This window comes from Barbus barbus, assembly GCF_936440315.1.
Source record: "Barbus barbus genome assembly, chromosome: 20".
In the NCBI taxonomy this organism is placed as follows: domain Eukaryota; kingdom Metazoa; phylum Chordata; class Actinopteri; order Cypriniformes; family Cyprinidae; genus Barbus; species Barbus barbus.
The window spans coordinates 26596836-26624661 of NC_136748.1; the positions used below are offsets into that span (position 1 = coordinate 26596836).

Sequence of the window (27826 nt, forward strand, 5' to 3'; positions counted from 1 at the left end):
GCATGGCTAAGGCTGGTTGCTAGGAGACGCCGCCTGGCGTTTCAATGTTTGAGTTTCTGAGGTAAAAAGCTGAAGTTATTTTTCAGCCGATACAATTTAATTTGAAGTACATTTAAAGGTAAGATACTTTTAAAGAATACTTTTAAAGGTTTTGTTAAGATTTGTTGCGTCACAGCATTATGAAAACCAACTTTTGAGATAGAAAGCTAACGTTAACTTAGCTGGCTAACTAACGTTATATAACGTTAGCGTTTGTAGCTTTGAACCGTCAAATACAGTTTTAAACTTTTATTTGTATTTTGTTGTCTTTATAAGTAGCACAAACGTGTAAAGATAATGTAGAGAATGAGGATAAATAACAACATTACAAAATTCAATTGATAGAACTGAACTAAGACTTGTTATTCTATGGTCTGTATATAATATTTTGCAGATACAGGTCTTTTAACAGTCTTGACACAAATATGGAAGCAAAAAAATTCAGAAATTAGGCAAAAAAGTAGTTTTTTCCCCAATATTAAGCATATTTGTTGAAAAAAAAATCATATGATTTTCTTCTGTTTTTGTTTCCTTTTCATTTCCAGGATTTCCAATATATGAATCACCCATATGAATTCAGTCAGAACAGAAGTAACGTTAGACTTCCTTCTTACCTTGCCAGGTGAGCCCTGTCATCCCAGATTTCCCCCGCATCCTGACAAAACCCAGCTGTGTTGGGACTCAAATAGACTTTCACTTTCCTCTCCTCTGCAAACTGTCCCCTAAATCCATGTTTCAACAAAGACCTACAAAATGAGCCGGGGTCAGAGCACAAGCCCAAACATTTCCTCCATAGACAAATCAGGGAACACAATGGCTCTTCCAAAACTTAAAGCCAGGCATGGGATTGTCAGAAAGCCTGTCATAGCCTCTCTTGCAGGGACCACCAAAGCAGTATCCTTGTCCCAAAGGCCGCAACCTCCTGCTAAGCCCAGATCAGAGAGGCCTTTATCAGCAGGTGGATCTTACAAACCTTGCACACTTGCTCAGCAGGTTTCAGGTGAGGAGATGAAAATCCTCAGCAATCAACAGTCCATTTTCTTTGGAGGACAGAACCAGCCGGATTTGGACAGCTGTAATGACAACGAGGTGTCAGGCTCTGTGAATTCAGCACAGAATGGGCATAAAAGAGCTCAGAGAGGAAAGAGTGAAAAATCTTGGGAGCCTCATAAACATCAAACTCTCCCCAAACACAGCAGCTCCCAGAGTCACACCAGCAGCGCTGGCTCAAGCACCATCCAAAGCATCAAATCCACCTCTGAGCTGCTAAATGAAGCCAGACTTATTGCTGGACCTGAGCTGCCAGATGAGTTTGACCAACAGAGGGCGCCAAATGAGACTTTAGCAGACACATTAGTGATGGTAAGTGGGCATATAGAGGATGATAGTGGTGCTATTGTACATTCTGTGGAAAGAAGCTGGACACAGTTGCAGCTCTGATGATAAGGTTAGCATTTTATTTATTTTATATAAATTATTATACATGAAAAGAGAAGTTTGATACAGCTGCAGCTCTGATAAAGAGCTTAGCTGTTTATTTTTATTTTATTTTATTTAAAGTGCCCCTATTATGGGTAATGAAAGGTTCATATTTTGGTTTTGGGAGTCCCCAACAACAGGTTGACATGCATGCAAGGTCATAATATGCATTTATTTTGACCTTACTTGCTCAACGACTCCCAAAAGATTTGCTCAACGATAAATTTTTTTCAAACCCCTCCTTTGCGTGACGCTAATCTGCGGTGATTGGTCAGATTGAGGTCTCATTTTCATTTCATCATGCCTGTAATGCCTCATAAAGCAGCATTTGTGAGCTCAGTGCTGCTTTGTGTACAGCGTTACCGGGGAAACAGCTATTTTACTGCTCCAAAAGCGGCACCTAGTGGCAAAGAATGAATTTGCATTTTCATTCAGACCAACGGAGGAGCGTCTCGCTGCAGCCCACAAGATCCAGGGGGCGTGGTTGGATCCAGATCCAACTCCTCCCACCTTACTTGCATATACCTAAACCTACCCACCTCCACCCCCTGATCCCTAAACCCACCCCATCTCCACCCTAAACCTACCAATCTCCACCCCTTATATGTGGATCCAACCACGCCCTCTGGATCTTGTGGGCTGCAGCATGCCTTACTTGGACCAACGCGAAAAGACCATCATGTTGACCTCAATATGAAACGGCTTGGGATTTGTTTTAAAAACGACTCGTTTCAATGATTCAGAGTCGACTCTTTCTTTTGAGAGACAATAACTTTACACACGGTGCACTTTCAGATTTAAAACTTTGCAGGATGTTTTCATTCACTTAGAGCTGCATGAAAGTTAATTCTCAAAAATCCATAATAGGGGCACTTTAATGTCTTATTTTATTTTATTGGTTTAATAGTTTATTTTATATATTTATGTTTTATATATAAAGAGGAGGATACAGCTGCAGCTCTGATTAGGTTAGTTGTTTATTCTTTATTCTTTTATTTTACTGATAAAGTTAGCATTTTATTTTATTAGGTTAGTAGTTTAGTAGTTTATTATTTATTTTTTATATTCTAATTTTATATGGAAAGAGGAGTTGGACACTGCTGCAGCCCTGATGATGAGGTTAACTGTTCATTCTTTATTGATTTATTTTTATATTTATTTTTATTTTATTTTATATTATATGGAAAGACAAGTTACATAGCTGCAGTTCTGATAAAGTTAGCTTTATTTAATTTATTTATTATTTAAATGTATAAAATAATGGCATCTCCAAACAAATTCATTTTCATGAGCAATTATTATTATTATTATTATTATTAGTGGATAGTTCAATATGAACAGTATATTTATTGTTGTATCATTTAAAACCTAACAAACGCTGTTGTACTTGATGCAGTACATGCAACATCTTCCTTTAAAATAAAAGCCGCTTGGTTTGATGTTTTGAATCTAATGCATTGGAATTTAAATTTGGCTTAAGTGTTTCAATACTACTTAGGGCCACTGCTTGTGCAACATGTCAATGTAATGAGATATACTGTGCAATATTACACAAACTGCTTTGGCGCGGCGTCAACACGCACAGCATAAATCTTCCATCTGAAGTTCTACTATAAAACATAACAAGAGTAAGATAACATTTCTAAGGGGAGCTGTCAGTTTCAGAAACCTCAGAGGCAACAAAGAAGCAACACATTTGTTTGTTTTTCAAGCCCTGGTGAGCTTGTGGCTCTGATATACTGTATTGAGTCTCATTGTAGTGAGGAAATCTGTAGCATTTCCTGTTTGTACATTCTGATGGGTAAAGTCATAGGTTTGGAATGAAAACTTCCAAGAGGAATCTTTATAAACATATGTTTATTTTTTATTCAGGGGCCAACTCAAAGAGATACCTCAGTAGCAAAAGTGAAATGTTCCCCAAGACCAATGTGCCATCCAACTTTGTCATCTGTTGTCTACAAGATGGCTGAGTCAGTTTTACAGAAGGATTCTGATATTGGCTCTGATGGTGGAGGACTCGAGGATCTCTTATCCCAGGTAAACAATAACAGATATTTGATTATACAACTACTAAAAGTTGAAAGTTGTGCAATCAAATAACTTTTAAAAGTTAGTAAGTATGAGCAATAGCACGAGTGGTGCTGAATGTATTAGATCGGGTACATGTTCCTTCAATCTATGTAAACATTTACATTTACTTTTAATCATTTAGCAGATGCTTTTATCCAAAGTGACTTACAAATGAGGAGAACAATAGAAGCAATCAGACTGAAAGTGCTGTGACAAGTCTCAGTTAGTCTAGCACAGTACACATAGCTAGTTTTTTTTTTTAATAGAATAGAATAGGTAAGTGCTAGTATTAGTTCGTCAGGTGCTGGCGAAAAACATGTGTCTTTAGATGTTTTTTGAAAATGGCCAAAGACTCAGCTGTTCGAATTGAGATAGGGAGGTCATTCCAAAAGCTGGTAACAGTCCAGGAAAAGGTCCTTTTAGAGTGATTTTGTGCCCCTTAGGGATGGCACCACAAGGTGTTGTTCATAAATAATTTGTATATATACTGTATTTTTTTTAATATATATATATTTTTAAGGTGACCAATGAAGATATAATAATGGCCCATGGATGTAGCTTGACTCCAGTTCAGAGACCAGAAAGGATATCCCATCAGACCAAAACCATTCAAGGCCTTTCACTTCTGGCAACATGGACACCTAAAAATGAGTATAAAATATTTAGTGATATGTAGTGGCCCCCAAAAAGTATTTGGACATAAATAGTATGCATTTAATTGCATTAGACGGCAAACTATCAAAGCAAGTTTCACCTGGCCCAAGTGGAGCAAAATTTTTTTTTCTCAAAATAGTTTTGTTTTTGATCAATAACGTTTAATCAATGGGTGTTTTGGTGATTTTTAGTGGATGTATGAAGTCAGTTTACACAGTCATTCCACAGATGTAGTAATGAACAAATGAACATAATGAACACAACCACAAAGTGTCCAAATACTTTTTTTGTTGTATTGCACATTATTTTAAAACTTCTTTTTGTGAAAATTGTTATCCCTTATAAAAAAGAAGCACACTTTAGCATACTTTTAAAAAGAGTACTTATTACAGACATAATATACTTTAAAAGAATATACTTTCTGCAAAGTGTATGTCAGGTATTAAAATATATTTGCAATTACACATTTGTAGTGATGAAGTTGCAATTTAGTACACTTAAAATATATTAAATGTTATATTGATTAACACACTATTGTTAAAATTATAATGAAGTTCTTACTATGAGCTTTCGTATGTTAGTCAGCACAGCAAGCTACATCTACATCCTTTAAGCATGACAACAGTTTATTAAAGCACACTTCTTTTTCAGAAAGCTATCTTTTTTTTAAACTAGATGTGGATTTGATGTATTGCATCTAATGCAATGACATTCAGACATTTTTAAGTGAGTCATCAATGTTCAAATGCTTTTGAGGCTGCTGTATACTTGATTTTATGCATTATGACACTAACGTTCACTAATCTATGTGTTGATATATTGGCATGTTCCACTTGCTATCAGCATGTCAATCTCTCAACTCATCGCTAGCGGAAGGACGCAGAGGGTGGCCTTGGACGCAAATGATCATCTAGTTTCACGCTACCTGAGAAGAGCGTCCAAAACTGTCATCAGCCCTATTTAGGGAGCAGTAACACAGCGAGTAATTGTCTGTCACTTACGCCACTCATCTGCACTGCGGTTCTGTCTGGAGCCAGCGCACCCACGCATCCCTCCTCCCGACCTCTCCAGCACTCACCTGAGAGCTGATAACGCAAGATTTACTACCTGCGCGGCTGGACCTGAGCCACTCCCTCACTCTTGAAAAAGAGCCTTTTAATTACTACCTTTTTCCAGTCACAAGGGTCACTGAAAGGTTCCTGTTGGATGCGGTTGAGAGGGTTTACATGAGCGCCGCCTGCCTACGGGGCAGATGGATAGTGGGGCAGGTTGAAGGTTCCTCCTTACGGTTCAGGAATGTTTCTTTTCAGTGCAGGCAGGGCCAGTGACTTTGGTGTGACCTTCCAGGTCTTTCGATGAGGCTTAACCGTGCCAGAGCGAGGTGATAAATCTAGCCTGTCACAGGCCAGAGTGAACGAAACGTACGCAATAAATTGGCGCTGTCAGTGGAGCCGTGGGGACGTGGGTGGTGGAGGGACTCTCCTGCCTGTCTGCAGTTTGAAGAACACAAAGGGCCCACACACAAAGTTGTTTCTCCTGCTGTCTACAGTTCAAACAGTGGTGTGAAGTTATGGCAGAGACGATCTGTGCAAATAGACTGACTCATCATCTTTTTGTGGCAGAACATAGGGCCTATATCACATTGAGTTGGCTCCCAAAATGGTTTGCGTTTAAGGTCCAAGAAATGTTCTTGTGAGACCCTGATACCAGATCGAATGGTAAAATTATTTGATGAGACTGTAATGAGAATGTATTTATTTATATTGGGTCATGAAACATAATTTCGGGCCGTTGGAAACTTGAAACCATTGATTACACTGAGACTAGTGAGCAAGCAAGCATTATTTGGTACATACAGTGGTGTTCTGAAGTCTGAGACCACTAATGGAAATGCTTTTATTTTACATTTGTCATTTTGCTTTGGAAGAGGCCATAAATTATTGTTTTTCTGTCTTGCTTTCTTTAGACCCCGTTTTCTTAAAGCATTTTTTTAAAGCACATAACAGGTTTTTTTGCCCTCTAATTGTTTGTTCTGTCTGCAGTGCAGAAGGGTATAAAACCATCCACCATTTGTGTACCACTCCTGCTAGTCAAGTCGTGCCTGTTGAGTTGCAACTTGCTTCTAGAATCTGCCACACTCAAAACCTGATCACTGCAACAGCACAGTTTACCCAGCAGAGGACAGCACTTGGACATATATCTCATCCTGACACGCAAAGGTATAATCTACAGCCATGTTTCTTTTAGAATGCTTCTCATTAAAACTCATTCATTATGAATTCAGGTCACCATTTAGGTTCTAACTCTTCCTCTTAAAGCACTGTACCTGTTCAAGTCACTCTAAAGATGTATTTCCAGGCCAAATATGACATTTCAAGATCCAATGATGTACCGTTAATGTTTTATCGTTCATTGTAGGCTGGTGTGTGAAGGTGTTTCTGTTGATTCTACTGGGGTTTCAGCACAGATAGACTGCATTTCCCACATGCCTAAACAGACGTCAGATGCTTTGGAGGACTGGCAGAGAATAGCAGAGTATTACGTGGAGAGACCAAGGATTATGATGTGTGGACGTGCTGTAAGAAAGATCTATTATTTTATGACTCACTGTCAGTGGTTTCAACAGAGTGACTAATGCATGACATTGACAACTAGATGTGCCGAATTAAAACCAAGGCTCCGGTTTAAGGGAGTATAGGCAAAACTGTTTTGCTTGACAGAGGCAGTGATTTATGATAGGATAATTATGCTATTTAGTATATTATCAAATATGCAATAAAGGTTAGTTAAAACTGACTTTTTAAGTCTGTTACCTTTCTTCAGTAGATTATATGTAAAGCACTTGTTTATGTACATTCAAACATAGTAGAGTTTAATACAATCAAATTATACCCAGTTTTCCCCACTGTACTTGAAATATTCTGTCACTAGATGGCATTAGATACATTATTTTCCCAATATATTAACATATGAATTAAAGATTTACACATTTCTTATTGTTCAAGCTCCTGGGTTGGTTATTATTATTAGACTGTTACATAAGCCCACTGATCATCATTAGAATGCTTTTGAACAGCTCTTTCAACATCCAATTATTGTAATTCTTTATTTCTCATAGGCAACATTGTGTCCCAGTGAGCTCAGAATGTTCTGGAGCCCAGCACCTCCTAAATTCATCTGCGCCCCCTATGTTATGAAAGACACACTTTTCCCCAAATACCAGGTATAGAGGCATCATTAACAGACTTGTGCTTCCATCTCAGTGTGCTGGGACTTTTAACAGCACCTTTTTGCTGCAGAAATCACTGCATGCCTCCTCCCATCAGCTTCTAGCATTTATGCTGTAGACTTCTGCATTCAGAGAAGATCCCAGAGCAAATCTGTGTCTCTATACTAACAAGGATACATGCTTTCTCTCTGTCTTGATCTATCTATCTTGATTTTGAATGCAATTTACTTGTAAGCGAATAATAAAAGAGAAAGGGGGTGAAGCACTTGAGGATGATCTTGTCAAGAGTTTAAATAAAAAAAAATTAGCACTTGACTTACATATTAATGCCTGCAATTCACATAATTTATAGCTATTAAAATTATCTCAAGGATATTTCCTTTGAGCTTGCTCATGCTGGGAATATTAAATTCCTCATGTTACCTTCTGATCAGGAAAATAACTGAAGTGAAATCTTGTTCCAGTGTTATACACTTTTATGCTATTAAGTCACTGCTCTGGCTTACATTTTTATTCATTTTTGTATCCTCAGATAACCCAGTCAGATTTGTGCAAAGAGAATCTTTTGGACGAGCTGCACAATGTGGAGGAGTCAGTTAGCCATGTGATGGACACAGAACAGGCTACTTCTGAGGTTTGTTGTTTAATTAACCTTAATTAACCTAGTCTAAAGAGGAAGTTTCAGAAAACAAATTCGGAAAAGTTCATTTCTTAAAAGAAAGAAAAAACTTGTTTTCAATAGTTATAGTTGTGTAATTGACAAAATGACATATCCATGAAACTCTTTACAAACATTTTTGTATTATATTTTTATTATGATGTTTCCATAACTTTATACACTTGCGTTCAAAAGCTTGTGGTCAGTATGATTTTTTAAAAATACTTTATTTAGCGAGGATGCATTAAATTGATCAAAAGTGACAGGAAAGGAAATTTATTTGAATTTCAGTTTCAAATACATTCTATTCTATTCTTTTTCTATTTTTGTTTTAATTAAGCATATTTTCACATTTTCAACATTCATAATCAGAAATATTTCTTAAACAGCAAATCAGCATATTAGAATGCTTTCTGAAGGATCATGTGACACTGAAGACTGGAGTAATGATCACAGGAATAAATAAAATTTTAAATAGATTAGTTAGAAAATAGAAAGTTATTTTAAATTGTAATAATATTACTGTGCTTTAATCAAATAAATGTAGCCTTGGTGAGCAAAAGAGACTTCCAAAAAAAAATTTAAAAATCAATTCCAAACTTTTTTAACAATAGTAAGCACTATTTAATATGTTATAAATATTCCACATAGTCTCTACATGCATAATATATTTAGGCTATACATGCATAGTTTTTATACAAGAATTAGAAAACTATTTAAATTAGGTTTTGAAGCTGTACAGAATGTCACAAAGCAGAACTCTGCTGTCACTGCTGTGCCAACTTTTCATATTTGTCTCCATACATACAAGAAAGGAGGAAAACAAGAAAAGAAAGAATTGTTAGTTTGCATTCATGTCACTAACTCCAGTGAATTCTCAAGACCGTTTTCTGAATAACACTGTGTTGGACATTCTCTAAAAACTTGGCCTTGTCCCCAGGAAAATGTCTCGCCTATTAAGTGTAAGTCTGTTGCAGACTTCAGAACAACAGCCTCACCGACTCCCTCATTAATCTCAGCAGAACAGGTTGGAAGTCTATTCTAGTTTTGTTGTTGGAGAATTATTTGATGAATTCCTAGTACTTTTTTATTAGTTAACCTTGTCTCTTCTTATATAAAGCTAGACTGTCTGTAAGATAACAACTGTACTCCTTTCTGTGTTTGGGAGTTTAGCTAGCAATGCCTTAAAGTTTTCACCTTTTGAAATCTTTCATACACCTTTGCCAATTTCAATTTCTACTACTAACAGATCTTTTTTTCCCTAATTTTCATTCTGTGTAGCCTATATGTTATATAAAGTACTTAAAACAATTCAGCTTTTTTAACCTAACACTTGGATGCAAGTTGTTCTGGTGTATTGTAGGAGAAATGAGCGCAACCAGACTTTCACCTCTTGTAATATCCTGTCTCCCCTCGGGGGTTCAGGCGAGACGGCCTCGCTCTGCCCCGCACTTAACCCCAGATTTTGAGCCCCATCTTCGGCTGCAATCCGACTTCACCAGCCTTTCCCAGGAGCTGGAGCATGTGTGGTGGCAGCAGCAACAGAACTCAATCTGTGCAGCTCTGGCCAAAGAATCCCCATCCAATGCCAAACAGACAAAGCCTCAGGAGGTTCACAAAGAGCCCAACTCATCAGAGCGGCCCTGCCAGGTCCCAAACCACAGGAGAAACAAAGGCAAAGAGAGGGCAAGGGTGTCCCATTTCAAACACAGGGCCAAGAAAAGAGGAAAAACACTCAGCTCTGTCAAGATGGCCTACGTTTGGAAAAAACTGAGAGAGCCATCACGGACACTGACAAGGTTTTTTTTAGAATTAGATTTTAGAATTAGAAAACAACACCAAAACATGGCATTAAAAGTAAACCAATGATATAAAACTGACTTTTACAGCAATTTATGATGCAGCACATCTCGTATTAGAGTGTATCTCATAAATATTCTAAAAAGAATATTTTTGTCCAGTTAGTATTCTAAAAGGAACCGTTCTGAACATCATTCTTTCAACATTTAAGTCTGTTGGGATGCATTCATAATGTGTTTATCTTTCCTTTTATTATCTAAAAGGAGTGAGTCTCTGTGTAAGTTACCATGGGAGTCTAAAACCTCCAAAGGGCAATTTTCACTCCTCCTCTGCCCCAGTCTGCCCATGCTCCTGGATTTTGAGACCTTTGCCACGGATCATGGTGGGATACCGGACATGACACCACCCCGAGAGTGGGTCAGAGAGATATGGGACACCTGGTTTGACGAGGTCTTTCCCCCTCTGGAAAATGTCCAGAGTGCAGGCTCTTTTCCTGGTGGTCTGGAGGAGAACCAGCTTCCACAGGATGAGATCCAGGAACTGGACAAAGTGGTTTTGGATGAAGGTCTCAATACAGTTGATTTGGAGCATGAAGTGGCCAAGCTGACCCAAACTTTGACTGAAAGTGGAAACCACAATGCCTTCGACCGTTGCCGTCGTGGAGCACTTTACATCAAACTTGGTTATCTCAACCAGGCCCTTAAAGATCTCAATTCTGTAAGCCTTATTTTTTTGTCTTTTATTAGTGATGCATGCTATAGTAAGCATAATTAATGCTGTTTTTTTTTGTTTTTTTTCAGTGTTAGCTCATTACAAAATGGTTCATTTCAGAAATCATTATCCAAACAAACCAGAACAGAATGTTCTACAGATGCGACCTGATTTTCTGCTTAGTTTAATGTGTACTAATGATCGATCTGTTTTTTTTTCTATTTTTAAAGGCCATCTCCCTGGAGCCCCATTTACTGGATGCCTACTGGCACAGACATCACATCTACCTGCTGAAAAACGACCCCGATAGAGCGCTGGACGATCTAAACATCATTGTTGAGAACAACAAGAAGCATGCAGGTGTGTGCATGAGTCCACTTACATTACCAGACAGCAGGGAGACAAGATACTGATGCAATACTAGTGTATGCTATCTGACCTCTGTATTGGGCAAAACAGAACCTATACGGTTCAAGGGCACATATCAAACCAAGACTATCATGTTTTGAAATAAAAAATATTTGATGTGCTTATATAGACATACTCCAATGTTTGCATTGCTGAGCTTCCTCCTCTGTTCACAGAGATAATTTATGGAAAGTAAGTTCTAAAAACAGGTCTTTCAGAAAAAAATAAAATAAATAAAATTTGACATGCTAGCTTAGCAACTGAATTTACATTTGAAGCACAAAAATTATTAAATGGAAATAAATAACAACTAAAACTGAAATAAAAATAAACCTATAAACTGACATAAATACAAAATATGTAATTGAAAATAAAACTAAAATAATAAAATAAAAGCTAATTCAAAATAATAATAAAATTCTAATAGTATATAAGTAGTACTAAAATAACACTGATTCAGAATTTGTCGTGATTATCATGTGATAACCATGAGCACATTAACATATGACCAGTCACGTTATAATAAAAAGTAGCATTGTAATATACAGTAAATGCGCACTCAGTGTTCATCAGCCTGGCCCTAGTCTTAAAGCCTAAAAACAGCCTGTTTAATAGTAAAGGTAAAAGAGAATGTAAAATACTCATGTAATTGTAAATTATTATATTTCTGGTGAACAAAACCTTCTTCGGAACAAAGTGAAGAAGTTCATGACTGATTCCCTATGTGTTTCAGACGCCTTCATGTCTGCAGCAGAAATCTACAAACAAAGAGGGGAAACCACACTGGCTCTATTCAGCTACACCCAAGCCATCAAAATTAAGCCAGATGATGCAGAGATCTACTTTAAGAGGGCAAAGATGAATGAAAAGATGGGCGAGATACTGCTGGCCATGGAGGACTATGCCAAAGTGAGCCCTACGAGACAATATAATTTGATTTGCATTTTCAGAAGCAAAAACCAGTGCTTGCAAGGTGATGTGTAATAGACTAATCACAATTAACAATGACTCTATTTAATCTAATCCGGTAGATTTTGAACATTAATCTTCATTTATTTCTTAAAGCTGTCATACATGAGGAATTAAATTTTCCTTGACCTTTTGAGATAAATGAGTTTATTGTACTATGAAAATATACGGTCCTGTAACTTTCAGAAGTGAATATTTCTCCAATTCTCCCAAGACCACATATTGAACCTAAGCAGCAAAAACAACTCGAGTTTCTCAATGAAAAGTTATGAAAGTATTTTTTCATAGTGCAGTAAACTCTTTTTCTTATAAAATCTTTTATAATGTCAGCAAAGCTTATTCGATATCCAGAAATTTGACATTTTGACATCCCTATAAGGTAATAGGTAGGGCAGATACATATTCCTCTTCCACGTTTTTGCTTGTGGCTGCTTGTTATGGTTTTATTGATTGATTTTTACTTCTTATGCTTTTTATATTCTGACCTGTGAAGTACTTCAAGCTGCATTTAATATATGAAAGGTGCTGTACAGTCAAAATGTATTGTAATTATAATTCTCAAACATAAAAAAAAAAAATTAAAATACAGACAAGATGTGGAGAAATTAATGTGGAGAAATTGTTCCTGGCTGTGTGTAGCACCTGCATATCCTTTCTGAAGTCTGATATTACCAGTTTGTGCAGCATATTTCAGCATGAATTGATTTGTGAACCTGTCAGAATGTGATACAGGCTTTGCAACAAGGCTGTTGAGAGAGTCAAAATCATCCTGGGCGAGAGAACTGCAAAGTGCAGCTTCTCATTTCACTTGTGAAGAGGACCTTTCTTAAAAGCACAGCAGCAAAAACGAGCCACTTAATGGTCCGTTTAACTCTAAGGGTCAGAGAGAAGGTGGGAAATGGATTTGTAAAAAAACTAAACAGACCAAGTTTTAGCACAATAAAAAGATGTTTGAATGGAATCTGTAAATTTTTTGCATTGCAATCACTGTCAGAAGGCTTTTTGAATTGCTGTTTGCCAGGTGTTATTTTTGCACTCTTTAATCACTGTAATTAGCTTGTATTAGTTTTAGTGGGCAGAATTAGTCAGTTTTTCAAAGCTTATCTGAGCAGAACACAGTTGGCAGGCACATCATGCACTCTAAATATAAATCCAAGATCTGTTTGAGTTCACAAATGAGTGCTGATAATGCTGATTTAGAAAAATGTTGCTTAAGCATTGGCTCAGTCATTACAATTTACATGGAACCATAGAAGATTTTAAAAAATAAATCCTTTTTGACCCCTAGACCTTCACTATCGACTCTACAAGGACTGATGCAATGATGATCCATGGAATACAGCAATTCAACACCTCCAAATGGATGCAGGCCCTGGAAGACTTCTCACTGCTGCTGAAGCAAGAACCTGGCAATGCTACAGCAAGGTCAGGATTATAATGAGGGTTATATGCGTAGTTCAGCATGCTTTGTGTTTGATTTCCACTAATAAGTAATTACTTTATATCTTTGCTGATGTGTATATGCAATTATAGTTTTTTCCAATCACTGCAGAACATACAGAGGAAGGATCTATTCCAAGCTGGGTCAGTTTGAGAAATCTATCGAGGACTTTTCTCGGGCTGTGCACTTGGATCCCAGTAGCTGGTTGGCGTTTTACCACAGAGGGTGTCTGCTGAGGGAGATAATGCCTCATATGGCCTTAAGGGACCTTAGCACATCTGGTAACACAAACATGCTTGATATAAAACATGAAAATGTGCAAGTTTCACAGTTACTCTATTTAAAGACATTTTGCCAACATTTTGAGGCAGACTGATGCCCATGGGTTTGTTTAAGTAAAATGTTGAGGTCTGACTGTTGAAAATGCAGGATGATTAGAAATATGGTTCAGTCATGGTTGTTCAACAATCAATTCAAAAGTTACACATGAGTGTTTTTTATATGATTTCTTCAGGAAGCCCACGGGAAAGAAAAAACTGAAACAAGATCTTGTTAATATCTCATATGCCTTTAATGTTTCTTCTAGACAGCAATGGGATTGATCTACTTTTCGGGTTTTTTCTCTTGAGAGAGACCTCAGTAATTTATAGAAGCTTGTTTCTGCTTGTATTTCAGAATTATGAGGGGGAAAAAGTCTGAATTGTTAGACTTTTCAGACTTTTTTTCTCTGAATTCTGAGCTTATATCTCACAATTCAGATTTTTTTTCTGTATATATATGTATATATTCTTACTGTACATCAACAGTTTGTCTCTTAAGGACTTTTAGGAGAAACATCTGAGACAAAGCTGTCAGCTGATAGTGTTCAAATATGAGCACTTAGATATCAATGTGCTCAGTTGGAATGTCAGATACATACAGATTTCTGAATGACCCATTTTTAGCTTTCATAAATGGTCTTGGGAGGGAAATCCTGTTTTCCATATTATGTCTCCATGTCTTTGATCTAAATCTTTAAAGAAAGCCAATTGGGGCCACTCTCATAACTTCTCATGGCAGGCAGCTGCATCTGTTGCTTCAGGTCGTATGAGGATGTTAATATCACTACTCAGCCAGCAGAACAAATAAGAGCCATCAAGTTTTATCGTACATGATTTTGGCAGCTGTAATCTGCTGCTTTGATCTCTGAAGATTGGAGGAATATTTTGTCAGCGTTTTCTACTGCAAACTGAACAGCTTCATCAGTAAAGTGTTTTACACTGCCCACCTAAGCACTGTGGTGCTGTGTAACAGGAGTGTAGGCGTGAGTAGAGCTTCGGCACTGAGCCTATTTTTGTGACATGTACCATGCAGAAAGTACTCAGCAGAAAATGTACTTTAAGCCAATTTATCAACATAATCTTTTGCAGTATATGAAGCAATATACATATTGGAGCAAACCAGTCACCCATTGTCAGGATTGATGCAAGGTCCATATGTTTGCAGCACTTTGAATTTCATTTCATCTGAATAAATTACAACTGCCTGCATCATATTTGCTGAATGAAATCCAATACTCGTTTTGTACAAATATTTTGGGGTGCTGATTCCAAAAATAGAGCCTATTTTGCTATAGCATGTCACATTTTTCACAAAATATGATGCATTTCCTAACATTTTGGCTTTCGGCAACCAAGTGAAAAGTTCTTGTTTGCTCCATTAATCACCAGAAAAATAGCCACAAATACATGGTTCCTGTCTTTCTTTAACTTTTATTAATTCTCAGTGACCAACTCCTGATGACTGTATTGCTGTAATTAATTAAATACTCAAAGCAGTTACGCAGAAATCACTCTTATCTTTTTTATAGAGCCATACTTACAGTGCTCATGTCAGCACTCTGAGCTACTATATTACGATATCTACACTACAATTTATTGCCTGATAATGAAAGTGGTACATATGCCAGAACTTTGTGCTGAAAAGTAAAATCAAAAGCCAGGCCCTCTCACTAGCCATGTTTTATCTGTATATGTGTGTGTGTTATAGTTCTCATCAATGACAGTGCAGAAAACCTGAGTGCATTCCTGCACCGTGGTCTGATCTACATGACGCTCCAGCACTGGCAGCAGGCTATGGCTGACTTTGAAGCTGTGATCAAACTTGACAGGTGATGTCCCAGCCTCCTCCACTCTGTGACGAAAAGACCTTCATTTTCTTTTGTTGCACCAGTGCAGCAGGCAGTAGTTGAGGATAAATTTATTGAAGCATGAAACTCTTTGAAAGTTACTTTTCAAAAGATCTCTTCTTGGTAAAAAGTGACACAAAGTCTCTGAGCAGCTTATTTAAAATCAATGAAATTATATCTGAGTCATCATCTCTTCTCTCTGTGTGCACCTCTCTAAAGTCACAGCAGATTTGCGGCTGTTGCCCACGTCAGTTTGGGACTGATCTGTATGCTGAATATGGGCCGACAATATGAGGCCATCAGAAGGTTCAGTAATGCATTGAAGGAGGAACCTACCTATGTAAAAGCCTACGTATGCAGGGCCAGAGCATACTTCAACGTAAGCGGCTGTTATATGGATGATTTGGAGTGCCATAAAAAAAGATGAACAAATTTATTATTGATGTATTTAAAGTAAAAAGTGTAACTGTTACTATTGTGTATAGATCTTTATCAGGGAATCACCATATTTAATTTTTGTCAGGAATTAAAACAAGGCTGTGAGGAATAGAAGTGCAGTGCATTCAACAGATTGTACTGTTGTTTAACAACAAACTGATCGTTCAGCTGACAAAACCTTTTTAAAGACTTTGAGTTGATAAAAACGACATAAAACAATTTTGAAAGTTGTGAGTTGTGAAAATTACATGATTTACAACCTTTATACAGCATTGTAAAGACTGTAAGTCTGTCACTCACAGCCTCGTTTTCATCTGCATTAAATTCAATATGGCATCTCAGCCGACTAAGGTCTATAGTTGTGGTTTGCAATTTAAACAAACCCCAAACCCTGTTTGTGCTACAGTATGTTCATAACTAATACTTCAAATCATGCAGCTTGTTGAAGAGGTGTGTTATTATTTTTTCTTATGATTTTACTTGCAGGGGAAATAAATATATAAATTACTTTTAAAAGTAAATTTAAGTAAATATAAATATATATTTTTTTAAATCCAACAAAATGTATTGTTAGACATTTTTAATATTAATTTTTACAAATACGTTATGCAATATTTATAAATATATGTATGTGATAATTGAAAAAAAAAGCATTTGGTGATTTTATTTGAATATTCTTTTCTTTTGTTCCTATTTCCTTTGGTCTTTTAACCACACGGATTGATTATTTCTGATTATTGAATCTGATAATACTCAGAATCTGATATTATAACTCATTATTATTATTTATTTTTTTATTTATTGTTGAACAAAGCCAACAAACATGGCCTACAATAACTATACAAGCCAGGGCATTATTTAATTTTCAATTAAAATACTGTGCATAACGGCATGCCTAGTCCATGTTAATTTGAGATTTTTGGTTACTAAAATATTTTATTTTAATGTACATTTTTATAAAACTAACTAAACCAGTGATCTTTTATTTTTCACAGGTGAATAATCCGAGTAGAGCGGTGAAGGATTTGACTCGAGCCATCCATATAAAGCCAGACGCTTATGATCTGCACGTCATGAGGTAATTTGAACACACAAATTTGCATGTCCTTGATTCTATTTTCTAGTTCTTGATTTCCTGTATGGTTCTTTTGGAGATTAAAAACCGAAAATGCTTCCTCTATGACCTTTATTCAGAGTACCACCTTGTTTATTCTGACACAAGGCTGTGAAGGATAGAAGTAAAGTTTGTTCAATAGATCTTTCTCTTAATTGCGAATATGTCTTCCCTAAATTCCAGTTAAAAATGGTTGTGGAAATTGGACATAATGTAAAACCTCAAACCAGTTCAACCAACTGAATGGAATTTACTTCTGTCCTTCATTTGTCTTCATTTAAAAATCTAACCTTGACTTAGGTCCATGACAACTGTCTATAAAAAACCCTTATTGGTTTTAATTAGTGAAACTCTGCTATAGAGAAAAGTTCTTTCAATTTTTGTGTCTGGTTTTAGAGGGAAGTACTTGTTTGAAATGAAACAGTTTGACCTGGCTACCCTCTGTATACGGTACGCAGCGGAAATGAAAACAGGTAATGATCACATAAGTTCATTTCACTCTTCAGCAAATTGCCAGCATACTTTTAGTTCCTGAAATATCTCAGCCCTTCTCTCTGCCCATCTTTTAATGAGCATCATTAAATCTTGTTAGGCCACCTGGCCCAATTGAAGGTGAAGAAAACCTTGAAGGGAAATGTGGTTTATATTGCCATAACAACAACTAGACCCAGCTGTAAAGCTCTTCTCCTTTCTGTCACAGCTCTGGGTTTATCACCGGTCCAGCAAGCTGTCGTCCAATCGTTCCTGGGGAACTATGCCAATGCCGTTGTTTGTCTCGAGGAAGCAGTTGATACGTGCCCTTCTCCTCCACACCTCATCCTTCTCGGGAGGACGCTGATGAGGGAGCACCGGTTCAAAGTGAGTCCGAGACTTGTGCAGGGTGTATCTCGGTCAAGCTCTGTCTGGCAGAACTAAGCCAGCAAAACACCAAACAAACTTTTCCAAAGACACCAACACAAACATGTCATTATTAGTATTACTTGTTCAGCAGCTTTAGAAATACACCAAAGTGATAAACTGGAGGCTGTGCATTACTGTTATTTTTAGTTACATGCACTACTGTTCAAACACTTGATTTTTAATCAAAAATTTATTTGCAAATTATAAAAGCATTTATTTGAAAAAGAAATCTTTTGTAACATTATAAATATCTTTACTGTCCCTTCTGATCAGTTTAATGAATCCTTGCTGAATAAAATATTTTATTTTAAACATTTCTTAATGTCCCCAAACTTTTGAACAGTAGTGTACACAGCAGATTATTTTTCATTATTGTGATCTTAATTTATTAAGACAAAATATGTAATTTATGGAAAAAGCACAATAAATAATTTGTCTGTTTTAATGTAGTTTGTTACATTAATACAAATTTTTTTTGTTGTACAGCAACTTGGCACATTAATACAGAATTTAAGTGAAATGTGCTTTTAGATACGTATGCAATGGCTATTTCATGTTTTGTCTTGCTGAACCATTCTAGAATTTAATGACAAACCGTATTACTACCACAGACCAAACATTTGAGCATGGCGTTAGCAACGCCAAGCTCACGGGTTCAACGCCAAGGAATGCATGAATATAACTTGTAAAATGTATACCTTGAATGTAATGGATACCTCTGCCAAATGCAAATGCAAAGTCCTCATGTCAGCATTCTGTAACTTCTGTTACCTCTTATAAAGCATCTTTTTGTCTGTTAGTAGGCAGTATTGTGACCTATTAATGCTGCAATTTTTCCATGGTTTATATTATGTCATACACAGGAAGCAGTGGAGAGTTTCAGAAAGGCCCTGTCACTTCTGGGTTCCAATAAAACTAAACTCATTACTTTACAAGAGGCTGCGGAGGTCCTCTATCTTATGGGCATATGCTACATGAAACAAATGATTTTGTTACAGGTAATTCACTTAATAATAAAGTCAACATTAAAACAAATAAAATAACCCATTTCACTTTCTTCAAACACGTTTCTGAATGCTACTAAGTGTGGTCCAAAAATGATAACACAGATGTAGCATTTTATCACATTCATAAGAAACTAAAAAACTAAACAGATGGAAACACAACCATATCTGTCACTATTCTCTCATTACCTTTTTTTTTAAATTTAGGAGAGTGAAGGCTCTCTTCTCCTCCATGCTTTGGATGCTTTTAACAGTGCTGTGAGCATGAACCCAGACCACGCTGAGGCTCACCATCAGAGAGGACTGTGCCGCGTACATCTACAAGACTCCACAGGTGTGCAGGACTTTAACAAAGCACTCCAAATCAACCCCAACCTCTATCAGGTACACCTTGATTCTAGCTCAATGCATGGTCTGTCTGAACTGATAATGTTCAGTGCAATAGGTTCAGAAAAACACTTGTTTTTCTCTTTTTTTTAAGGTGCATCTCAGCCGAGCAGCACTTTATGGGGCTCAAGGACGATATGCAAAGGCTGTACTCGATTGTAATGAAGCTATCAGGATCCAGCCCAAGAGTGTTAGAGCATACTTGTATAAAGGAGCTCTTAAATTCTATTTGAAAGTTAGTAAAAATAGCACAGTTTTGAGCATAATTACCTGTCACTTGAGGCTGATGGTCTCCATGGTATTTGAGAGAAATATTGTGCACTTATCATCTTGTTTTAGGCATACAAGAGTGCAGCGGAGGATCTGACAATGGCAATCCAGATGGACAGTGCCTGTTTATTTGCATATTACAACCGCGGTGTATGTTTTCATGAGCTGCGAGATTATGAACTGGTGACGTTTCTTTTCATTTCCCCACTTTGCATACGCTTTTTCAAATCGGCAATGTATACAGGATCATACAGAAACGTACACATTAATGCAGGATGCTTTTTCATAACAATTGCACTTCTGCGTTTGCATTTTCATTCATAGTTGTTCTCTTCCTCCGCATTATTTTTCTTTAATCTTCAAGGCTCTCCGAGACTATAGCATTACGCTGCTCTTGGGCTGTAAGACGGAGCTTGAGCTGAAAGTCTTGATAAACCGTGGCCTTCTTTATGTGGAGCTGAATGACTATGGCAGTGCTCTTCAGGTAGGCCACATTTAGAAAAAAAGAAATAAGAAGCATTGATTGCATCGGGCCTGTAATCCATTTGTCTTTAGGATTTTGAAAGCATATTCATCATGAGTTTTCATATTTCTCTATTCTTGTTTTCATGAAATGTCATTTACAACTTAATACACCTTACATCCATAAATTGACATATTTTGGAGATTTAAAAAAAACGGCGTAGTATGAGTCTATCCCTTGGGAATTGATTGGATTGTCTGAGTAGCCATTAAATATAAAAATAAAGCCAGATGGTTTTAGAGGATGTTTTGGAATAATGTGAACCGATTTTAATAAAGTAAATGGAGCAATTTTTTGTTAAGTTGACTTTAGTAGCATTATTATAAAAGCGGTAGTAGTGAAAATAATGTTAGTGAAAATTATTGTGTTTTGTTTTAGGATTTTAAGGCTGCAGCACAGAAACAACCAGAGGATGTAATAATTCTTCATGCGCTGGGAGTTATTCACCATAGGTGTGCATTAATTTTGAGTTATCATTTAGTGTGATTGACTATTTCACAGTGCTAAATTGCCATGTTTAAGCTGAGAACCATTTTCACTCAGCAGTGGCAGTGGGGCCATATTAACTGCTCCACAGCATGTTAAACTGCTATTGTGTTTAAAATAAAAGATCAAGGCTTTAGGTCATGTGGTTTTATTCACTGAGAATTTCTTAGAACTAGGTATTCATTGAATTTAGTTGAGTTTTCATTCTTCTCTTTATAGTGAAGTACTGAATGAACCACAGTAAATTCATATAGTATCAATCTCTAGGTTGCATTATGGAAAACCAAGTTTTTCTTGAGCCTTTAAAGTAAAATGATTAAAAATAAAATATAATATAATATAACACGCACATTAAATTATACCCGTTTATGTAAAGTTGTAAAAGGCACAACTGCAAAAAAAAAACATGTTTGTTGAGAGGATAAAATGTAAAACTAAATTATGCCTGAATTATGAAATTCTAAATAAATTGTGAGTAATTATCTCTTTTGCGACAAGAAGCTTAGAATATAAACTTACTGTTTACCGTACATTTAAATGGAGCATTCAGAGCATAATATATCTATTATTTTTATTGATCAACACTCATAAAGTGCTGTGCTTCCAGAATGCGTTCAGACCGACTTATATCAGATTGACAGAAATGAAATATCTTAGCTCACTGATGAGATGCATTGCTCTCTGAACTTTCATTTACTAAAGAACAGAATGCTTTCGAATCCATAAAAGTTGACATTTGTTCATTTTCATTACTTTAAAGGAGCACTTTCAAATAAATGGCTCTTCACAATAATTGCAGGGTGGTTTTTTTTCCTTTTTAAACTGAGACTTCTGGGTGAATTCAAAGCTCACACTGGGAATGTTGCACAGCTTGTAATTCAGATTTCAAAAGAGAGAGGGGAAGTTTTAAGTTCATAATTAAGCAGACAGCTAATTTTCATGTGCAAACAGAATTAGGACACATCACTGAGGGTAATAGTCTGCATTCTTTGTCTGTTTTCAAGGCTCGGCCAGTTACAGGAAGCTGTGTATGCTTACAGCCAAGCTTTAAGACTTGATCCGTTCTTGCAAGATTCCCATGTGGGCAGAGGCAATGTTTTCATGGATTATGGGCACAATCACGCCAGGAAACAAGCCCAGAGGGACTTCCTCTCAGCCCTGCATCTCAATCCACTCTGTTCAAGTGCCCGCATTAGCCTGGCATACAACTTACAGGTAGTGTAAAAATAATTGTCTTGCTTCTTTTTATTTCTCACAGGTTGATCTTTCATAGCTTAACAGACTTAGAGAAGTTCCCAAATGCTTCATTTAAGTCTCTGTTCACATCCTTCTCGTAATCTTCCTTTGGAGAAATAAAAAAAACTCTCAAATTAATGTGGATAGCATATAATTTGGTTTTGGGAGAATTTTATGTGAAATGCCTCTGAATTTTGACAGCAGAATTTTATATCCTGGTAATTGTGAAAAGTCACAATTACCTTTTGTATTTTTGTATTCATTGGCAAAAACAAGCTTGTTTCCTCCACGGAATAAAAAAAGCATTTGTGACGTTTACTTTTATATCTCAGACTGTTTTACTAAGAATTGTAAGATAATTACCTTTGAATTTTTTTATTCCATGGCAGAAATAAGCTTCAGTATTTAAGGCATCAGTATTTGTATCTTCTCAGATGCAGCAATATCCTCTACTTAACAATTAATATGCTGGATGATATGGGCAAGTCGTGTTATCTCATATTTCTGAAATTGAAATCTTGTCCTGTTTTGTCTGTTGCCTATTGTGATTTTATGTCTTATATAAATCACCTTATCATAAAATGTTGTCTTGTTGTAATACACATAATCTCAGCAGGCAACCAGCATGTCCAAAATTTGTCTGTTATGGGAAGGAAACTAAAAGAAAGTAATCATAACTGACAATAGATTCTTGACAACACCATTAGCCTAGTTATTTTAGAATTCGTCAATTACAGAACAACTAAAATATTTAGCATTACAAAAATTTGAGTGGTCTCTTTAAATGCTTGAAATGTAGATAACAAGAAATTATACATAATAAATCATTTATGCTTGGTAAATCTTAACCTCTGTAATCTTAATTTCTACATTCTCCTCTATTCAATACTTTTGTTTGTGTGTCTGGTATCTTTTGTCTCTATGCACAGAATCTCTGACTTTGTTGCTCAGTTCTCTTTTTAAAAAGAAACATTTCTTGTGTATTAAGTGTAGAAGTACTAATGGCCAATGCCCCGAGACAAACCACAGAAATCAGGTCAGCAGTAGGAAACAAACAAGGATGTATCTGATTGCTTTTGGTATTCATCCTGGCTCTCATTATCTCTGTCTCTTCCCCCGGAGAGGGAACCGTATCTTGCAGACAGCATGTTGCCTCTCAAGTCTATTGATTTCCACTAATCCATGTCAATATCTTGTCCTCTACGGCAGGTTTTGGGATTCTTCCAGAGAGCCTGGAATCAGTTCACTGTGGCCGTAGAGGTGAACCCTAAATGCTGGGCGGCGTATGAAGGCAGAGCTGTTACCAGCCTACAGATGGGCAACATGTTTGCAGCCCTGCAGGACATAAACACTGCTATAAAGGTTGTTTATAAAGATTTTTCAAAGAAATGAATACTTTTATTTAGCAAGGAAGTGATCATCAGTTATAATGTTAAAAAAAGTTTCTGTTTCAAATAAATGCTGTTCTTTTGAAATTACTATTCATCACAGAATTCTGAAAAAAATAACGTATCACAGATTCTACAAAACATGAACCAGCACTGTTTTCAACATTTATAATAATAATAAGTATTTCTTGAGCAGCAAATCAGCATATTAGAATGGTTTCTGGAAGATCATGTGACGCTGAAGACTAAAGTAATGATGCTGAAAAATCAGCTTTGCATCACAGGAATAAATTACACTTAATTTATTAATATAGAAAACCTTTTTTTTTTTTTTTTAAGTAATTGAGGTAATATTTTACAATATTACTGCCTTTAATGTATTTTGGATAAAATAATTACAACCTTAGTGAGCATACAAGACTTGTTTCAAAAACATGAACAAATCTTAACAACCCAAAGAATTTTTTAACACAATGTATTTATTTAGTCAGTTTTTTTTGGTGAATTTTTCCTATAGTATCACTTCTTGTCTTTGCCCTTTTCAGTGTAACCCTCATGCAGAGCAGCTCTTCACAAACCGAGGTCTGATCCAACAGTTCATGGGAGATAAAGCTAGTGCCATGAAGAACTACCAGACCGCTATCAGCCTCAACCCGGAATATTCCCTCGCTTACTTCAACGCTGCCAACCTCTTCTTTTACAATGGACAGTTTGAGCAGGTAAAACCAGAGGCAATTCACTACTGTCTCTCTGGAGACTCTCTAGAGGAGAGCCGCTGAGATATATAGTGAGTCAAATTTTTTCTGCGACACAGGCATGCGAGTACTACAGCCGAGCTTTTGAGCTGGACCCCTCAGATGAGTCTGCCATCCTGAACCGAGCCATCACTCACGCTCTGCTGCGGAAGGTCCCAGCATCCCTGCAGGATTTCAATGAGGCTCTCTGCCTCAACCCGCTGTCTGCACATGCCTACTTCAACAGAGCCAACCTGTACTGCTCTCTCAGACAGTTCCAATCAGCCGAGAGTGACCTTACGCAAGGTGAGCCATAGCAGACCTTTTTATTAAAGGAGGAGTATTCTACACTCGTGTACCATTATGTCCCCTGAAGTCAATTTATACACTACCAGTCAAAGGTTTGGAAAGATTAATATCTTTTTTTGTTTTTGAAAAAAAAAAGTCTTTGCTCGAGGTTGCTTTTATTTGATCAAAAATACAGTAAAAAAAAAACACAGTAATATTGTAATATATTATTACAATTTGAAATAATAGATTTCTGCTTTAAAATGCAATTTATTCCTATGATGCAAAGCTGAATTTTCATTACTCTAATCTTCAGTGTCACATGATCCTTCAGAAATCATTCTAATATTCTGGTCTGCTGCTCGAGAAATAAATACTTTTATTCAGTAAGAATGCATTAATAATAATAAAAACAGTTAATAAAAAACTGTTACTTTAAATTGTAATATTTCACAATATTACTGTTTTTTTTATCAAATAGCATAATCGACTTCTTTCAGAAACAATAAAAATTTTAATTATTTAAAACTTTTGACTAGAAGTGTGAATGCACTAAACATTCACATTACCATTTTCCATGTCTTTTTGTCTAGTAGTATAAAACAGGCTGTATTTGTTACTTATTCTTTGTAGAGACAAAAACTAAACTAACTTGCATGATTTATTTAGGCTTTTGTTTTTAATTCTATTTTTATTTGTATTTCAAGCTGACATAAGAATGATAATTGCAACTAATTTGGTAGTACGCAGATCTCAAATTCTCCTATGAATACTGAAGGTCACATTAATCATCATGCAGCGTGTCATGAAAGAGCAAGACCAAAAGCTGACTACAGAGTATATTGTGTTTCTTGATTTCATTGGCATATATATAGAAAGGTTATTATATTCCAACTTTGAAACTTCCTGACATGAATATGCCAATAATGATTCATCACTTTACAGGGAGATTTGTACATCATGCCGACTTTCGATGTCATCTGCATTTAATTAAGTCTGATAACACTGGCTGATATCTGTGGAGGGCTTTTGTTAAGATGATGAATGGAGAGCTGGTGAAAAGATAGCAAAGTTGTCTTTATCCTCAACAAATCCAGACAGTCATACACATGTTATAGGCTCAGTCTTATACAGTCAGACCATAAGTCCACTCATTGACCGTCTGATGCAAATTGCACACTGAAATCATTACGTGTAAGCTTTTTAAATGTTTAAGTCTCTTATGGTCACCGAGGCTGCATTATTTGATCAAAAATACAGTAAAAACAGCAATATTTTGAAATATTATTACAATTAAAAAGAGCTATTTTCTGTTTTAATGAATTTTAAAATGTGATTTATTTCAGAACTTAATTTTCAGCATCGTTAATCTTCAGTGTAACATGATCCTTCAGAAATCATTGTAGTTTGCTACTCAGGAAACCTTTCCTATTATTATCAATATTAAAAGGAGTTGTGCTTCTTAATATTTTATGGAAACTGTGATACATTTTCCCCAGGATTTTTTAATGAATAGAAAGCTCAAAATAGCTGTATTTGATTGAATCTTTTATACATGAATCTTTTATAGCATTATAAATGCCTTTGCTATCACTTTCAATAAATTGAATGCATCCTTGCTGAATAAAAGTTTTAATTTATTTAAAAATAAATAAATAAAACTGGCCACAAACTTTGAATGGTAATATGTTTTTTAGTTATCTAAAAGTAAATCAGTGCTTATTTTTATGGATGTTTTTCAGCCAAATTTTTTTATTTTGTTTTATCCTTATTCTATTTAATAATTTCCCTCACAGCTGTCCCTAAATGGCATGTAAAAAAAAATGTCCTGTCTAAATGGCAGTTCTTGACCTAAACAAGCTGTAGTGTAGAACAGACTTAATACTCAGAGTCCAAAGACCGACTACATGATTGTGTGTGTGTGGCTGATGAATGCTTTCAGCACACACTTTCACACACAAGAGGACAAGATGGGTTGGCCACATGACTGCCTGGGGAAAAGAAAAAAGACACAGAAGGAAAACAAATGCAGCAACCATGTTTCTGTACTGCTCTACACCTAGAGAAAGGTGGTTACTATGGTTACTGTGTAAACCAATTACAGATTTCCTCTTGACAGGCTGCATATTTATGAAGCCGAACGCAAGGATGTGCAAGCATTTCTGATATAAAAACCCAGAGTTTCTTAGAGCCCGTCCACCTGCAGCTGAAACAGATGGGATATTAGGAAACAGATGGCCCTCGGTATCTAATGAGTATGTTCTCCGTGAATGGAGAAATCAGTTGCTATTCCAGCATGCGCTTTCAAACAATCTAATTTTGTTAGCCGTAAATAGACACATTGGACACTTATCCTATAAGCCCTAAAAATGAGTTTTTCTATATTATCTCACTCAAATCAAGGCCTTTACGTGCGAGCTCTTTGAAGCAAAACAACGTCTGTAAAGATACCAGGCGAGCAATGGTAATTTATGCAAATGCAGATGGCAAACTGCTAGCAAATTGTCCCTCTTGTGTGAACTAAAAAGTAGATGTACTCCTATTCGCTATCTCTCACAGCCTGATGTTTCAGTCACGAATAAGCACTGGGTGATGTGTGCTAGCCTAACATTAACGTCAGTCTCTGTGTGAGAAGAACAGAGCTGAGAGACAAACTGTGAGCAAAGCTGTTGTGGTGAAAACAGCACAAATAATGCTACACCTCTCTGTGTAAACAGGAGACAGATTGATAAATGCTGGGGAAGGTAAGAGTGACATTTTGCTCAAACATATCTCTGTGTGTGTGTTTCTTGAAGCTCTGATGCTGCAGCCTGGAGATGCTCTTCTCTATAAACTGAGGGCTGATGTTCGGGGTCATCTGGGATGGAAGGAGCAGGCGCTGGATGACTACAGAACGTCGGTGGAGCTTCAGGACTCGAGATGCTGCTCAGGGTCAGAGAATGAGATTGAAAATTAGATGTTTGCTTCTTAGATTATTATAATTAGCTAATGCAATACAGTTGTTGAACATTTTTGTCTTAATTTTGTTGCATGCAATCAGTTTAAATTTAATTGTGAGTTTAAAATTGCATTAAAGAAATTATTGAATGTGTGGAAAACCAAGATCCAGATTGACAGTTTAATTAGATTTTTTTTTTCCAGCCATCTGTTATAACAGTTTTTACACCAGACAAATATCATTAGCATATGTTAAATAATGTAGTCATCTTAATTGTAGTTTTTTTTATAAGTTTTTATTTAAATTTAGTCTTTTAATTTTATATATTTAATAAATAAATCATCTTTTTGTTGAAAAGGCTTCATTGCATTAAAAATATCATTTTATGACATTTTGAGTGAATATGCCATTGTTACGTGTCTGGTGTGTCAAAAAGCGCACGAAGGAGTAAAATCAAAAGAGTTTTTAATAATCCACAGACTGAGATGGGCACAA

The 27826-nt window shown here is 36.3% G+C and overlaps 1 protein-coding gene across 1 annotated transcript; it reads left to right on the forward strand.

Annotated features, from left to right (window-relative positions):
* The first annotated feature begins 18 nt into the window (after positions 1-18).
* ttc6 (tetratricopeptide repeat domain 6) lies at positions 19-27692 on the forward strand. Its single transcript, XM_079444079.1, has 31 exons — positions 19-118; positions 585-1401; positions 3391-3555; positions 4109-4239; positions 6285-6461; positions 6661-6820; positions 7361-7465; positions 8004-8105; positions 9070-9156; positions 9555-9928; positions 10193-10646; positions 10871-11000; positions 11782-11957; positions 13306-13442; positions 13570-13739; positions 15487-15607; positions 15845-16004; positions 17059-17141; positions 17574-17650; positions 17878-18035; positions 18941-19075; positions 19289-19465; positions 19563-19703; positions 19808-19921; positions 20103-20222; positions 20640-20713; positions 21752-21962; positions 23193-23345; positions 23917-24090; positions 24186-24411; positions 27189-27692. Exons 2-31 carry the CDS (start codon positions 793-795, stop codon positions 27347-27349), a joined length of 5262 nt encoding a protein of 1753 aa, XP_079300205.1. The 5' UTR covers positions 19-118; positions 585-792; the 3' UTR covers positions 27350-27692.
* The last annotated feature ends 134 nt before the right edge of the window (positions 27693-27826 follow it).

Bases quoted from the DNA above. Each gene is read 5' to 3' on its own strand.
- ttc6 (XM_079444079.1), top strand. From the start codon at position 793: ATGAGCCGGGGTCAGAGCACAAGCCCAAACATTTCCTCCATAGACAAA. The intron at 13,740-15,486 runs GTAACACAAACA...TGTGTGTTATAG, and splicing joins AAGGGACCTTAGCACATCTG to TTCTCATCAATGACAGTGCA. The intron at 24,091-24,185 runs GTAAAACCAGAG...TCTGCGACACAG, and splicing joins ACAATGGACAGTTTGAGCAG to GCATGCGAGTACTACAGCCG.